The sequence below is a fragment of the Loa loa genome (genome assembly GCF_000183805.2).
Source record: "Loa loa unplaced genomic scaffold supercont3.48, whole genome shotgun sequence".
Taxonomy (NCBI): Eukaryota; Metazoa; Nematoda; class Chromadorea; order Rhabditida; family Onchocercidae; genus Loa; species Loa loa.
The window spans coordinates 37144-39398 of record NW_018108228.1 but is presented as its reverse complement, the minus strand read 5'-3'; the positions used below and the strand labels follow the sequence as shown (position 1 = coordinate 39398).

The window sequence follows — 2255 nt, the reverse complement described above, 5'->3', positions numbered from 1 at the left end:
ATACTATATATATATATATATATATATATATATATATATATATATATATATATATATATATATATATATTTTATCTATTTATTTATTTATTTATTTATTTGCTTATTTATTTATATATATAACTCGATATTATTCAGTTACACAATTTTTAATGTAAATAAAATTAGGAATGAACATAATTGGTCTGCATCCGCTTCATCTTAGTTGTATTAGTTCAAGGCACGAAGTATCAGGACTTATCGCAAAATCTATAAATTTCTCTCTGGTTACCTAGCAGCCAATACCACATGAATTAGTACATTTCTATTGATCCGAGATATAGAAATCGAGAAATCTCCGGAACGAATTTAGACTTTTTTAGCCTTCTCTATTTCAATTAAAATTGATCATTTTGAAATATGTCTGAGCGAGGCATTTATTTTGCAAGTGGACCACTTACAAGCGTTGAATTCAGGTATGTTGTACGTCACTTCTCCAAAATTTGAAGCTATATTAAAATTTTGATTGACTGACATCTCACTGATTACTCAGATTAACTGATATCTTACTGACCATTCAGATTAACTGATGTCTCACTGATTATTCAGTTACACAATTTTCCACGAATATAAAATTAGAAAAAATTAGAAATAAACATAGTCCGCCTCCGCTTCAACTCAGTTCTAAATATAATCAGTACTGTGTTGCATTAATAACCGATTCATCAATTTCGTGATTCAGATTGATCCTTGAATACAGTGAACCAGGAGTCGATGTACTACAATCACTCGATAATTTTACCGAAAATATCGTTGAACAGCCCGTTCCTGCACTGTCTACTATTCTGGTAGAAGAGTGCACTTTCAGGTGGCAACAAAAACTTCATTTCGGAAGGGATAAATTTACTACCGTAAGCAAGCCAGCTGTTCATAAAAAATTAAGTGATTAATTATACCAACATTTTCTTATCTATCTTCCATATACAAGTTTTCAATTACAACTTGAACGAATTTTCTATGCTTCGTCTATCACAATTGTAAATTGAACAAACATTTCAGGTGCTACAGTCACAAATCGAAGGTTATCACAAACAAGAAAGTATTAATCAGGGTGTGGCAGCAACGAGAGTTAAAGAAGGTAATAACTACAATTAAAATTTTTTCAAGTATTATGATCATATTAGTTCATGAGTAGCGATTTCACACTCCAACAGTCTGCTTATTTCTTTGTGAATTGCAGGAAGTAGAGTGTTTACTCTTGTTGATGGTGAAGAACCTACCAGAATCAGAAAGGTTAAACTTAAAGAGATCGAAAAGGATTTATGAATTGTAGCATGAACGGTTAATAAAAATGAAGAATTTAATAAATTACGCATACTTTTTATGACAATTGTGGAGAAAAAAAGTAAAGGCATGATAAAGGCATAAGATGATTCAAATGAAACCAAACAACAAATTCCAGGCAACTATTAAGCTGAATAGTCCCCCAAGAGAAAATAGTTTAGCAGAAAGAATTGCTACGTCCAGGAATAGAAGAGTAGAGCCCGCAATGTAAGATGGTTTTTTTTTGCACTTTAATTTTATTGTTATAAGCCATTAGCTTATTTATTTTCTATTCTCAAACTTATGTTTTAGGATGTCATATCGAAAACCAGTAATTGATTTACCACGTGAGGAACATCAAATGAAAACGCGAAGTGTACAGCATAACAAGCAGATGATGTACATTATGGCCTATTTGGGCCCAATCCAGGATAACATGTTTACTTGCACTTCTACTCATTTCAACTTAATTTTTAAGATCTCTATAAGTTCTTGAAATCCCATTTCATAAAACCTGCATCAAATTAGAAAAAAAACAGCAAAAAAAAGAAAAAAAAAACAAAGAAAAAACAAAACGACGCCCGTAGTGATACGTCAGTAGAAAAAATACTCAACACAGCTAACTTACGATAATTGATCTTTGATCTCACAGGCAAGTATATGATGAAAGTAACCAGTATGTTTTATGCAAAATGACAGCAATTAATGGGACAAATATTATCATAGAACCAGACCTATTCTCCATGAGTAACACCATTGAAAGTCGTTATGGTATTTACAAAGCGCACTTATCCATTGTCAACAATGAAAAATTTGATCGTATTGATGACGTCAGCACAGATCAGGTCGTTTACTTTTAATTCATACCAAAACTCGAAAATTTTCAAGCTGCTCACGTCTCAATAATATACATATACATATGTATATATATATATATATATATATATATATATA

The 2255-nt window shown here is 31.0% G+C and overlaps 1 protein-coding gene across 1 annotated transcript in view; it reads left to right on the top strand.

Moving 5' to 3' along the window:
* The first annotated feature begins 295 nt into the window (after positions 1–295).
* LOAG_17188 (hypothetical protein) overlaps positions 296–2255 on the top strand; it is a 3770-nt gene continuing 1810 nt past the window's right edge. The window contains exons 1-7 of the mRNA XM_020449851.1: positions 296–454; positions 721–889; positions 1038–1116; positions 1219–1271; positions 1441–1529; positions 1614–1739; positions 1954–2146. Of these exons, the coding sequence (XP_020306560.1) occupies positions 399–454; positions 721–889; positions 1038–1116; positions 1219–1271; positions 1441–1529; positions 1614–1739; positions 1954–2146 (765 nt within the window). The 5' untranslated portion in view covers positions 296–398. The remainder of the gene's footprint in view (positions 455–720; positions 890–1037; positions 1117–1218; positions 1272–1440; positions 1530–1613; positions 1740–1953; positions 2147–2255) is intronic.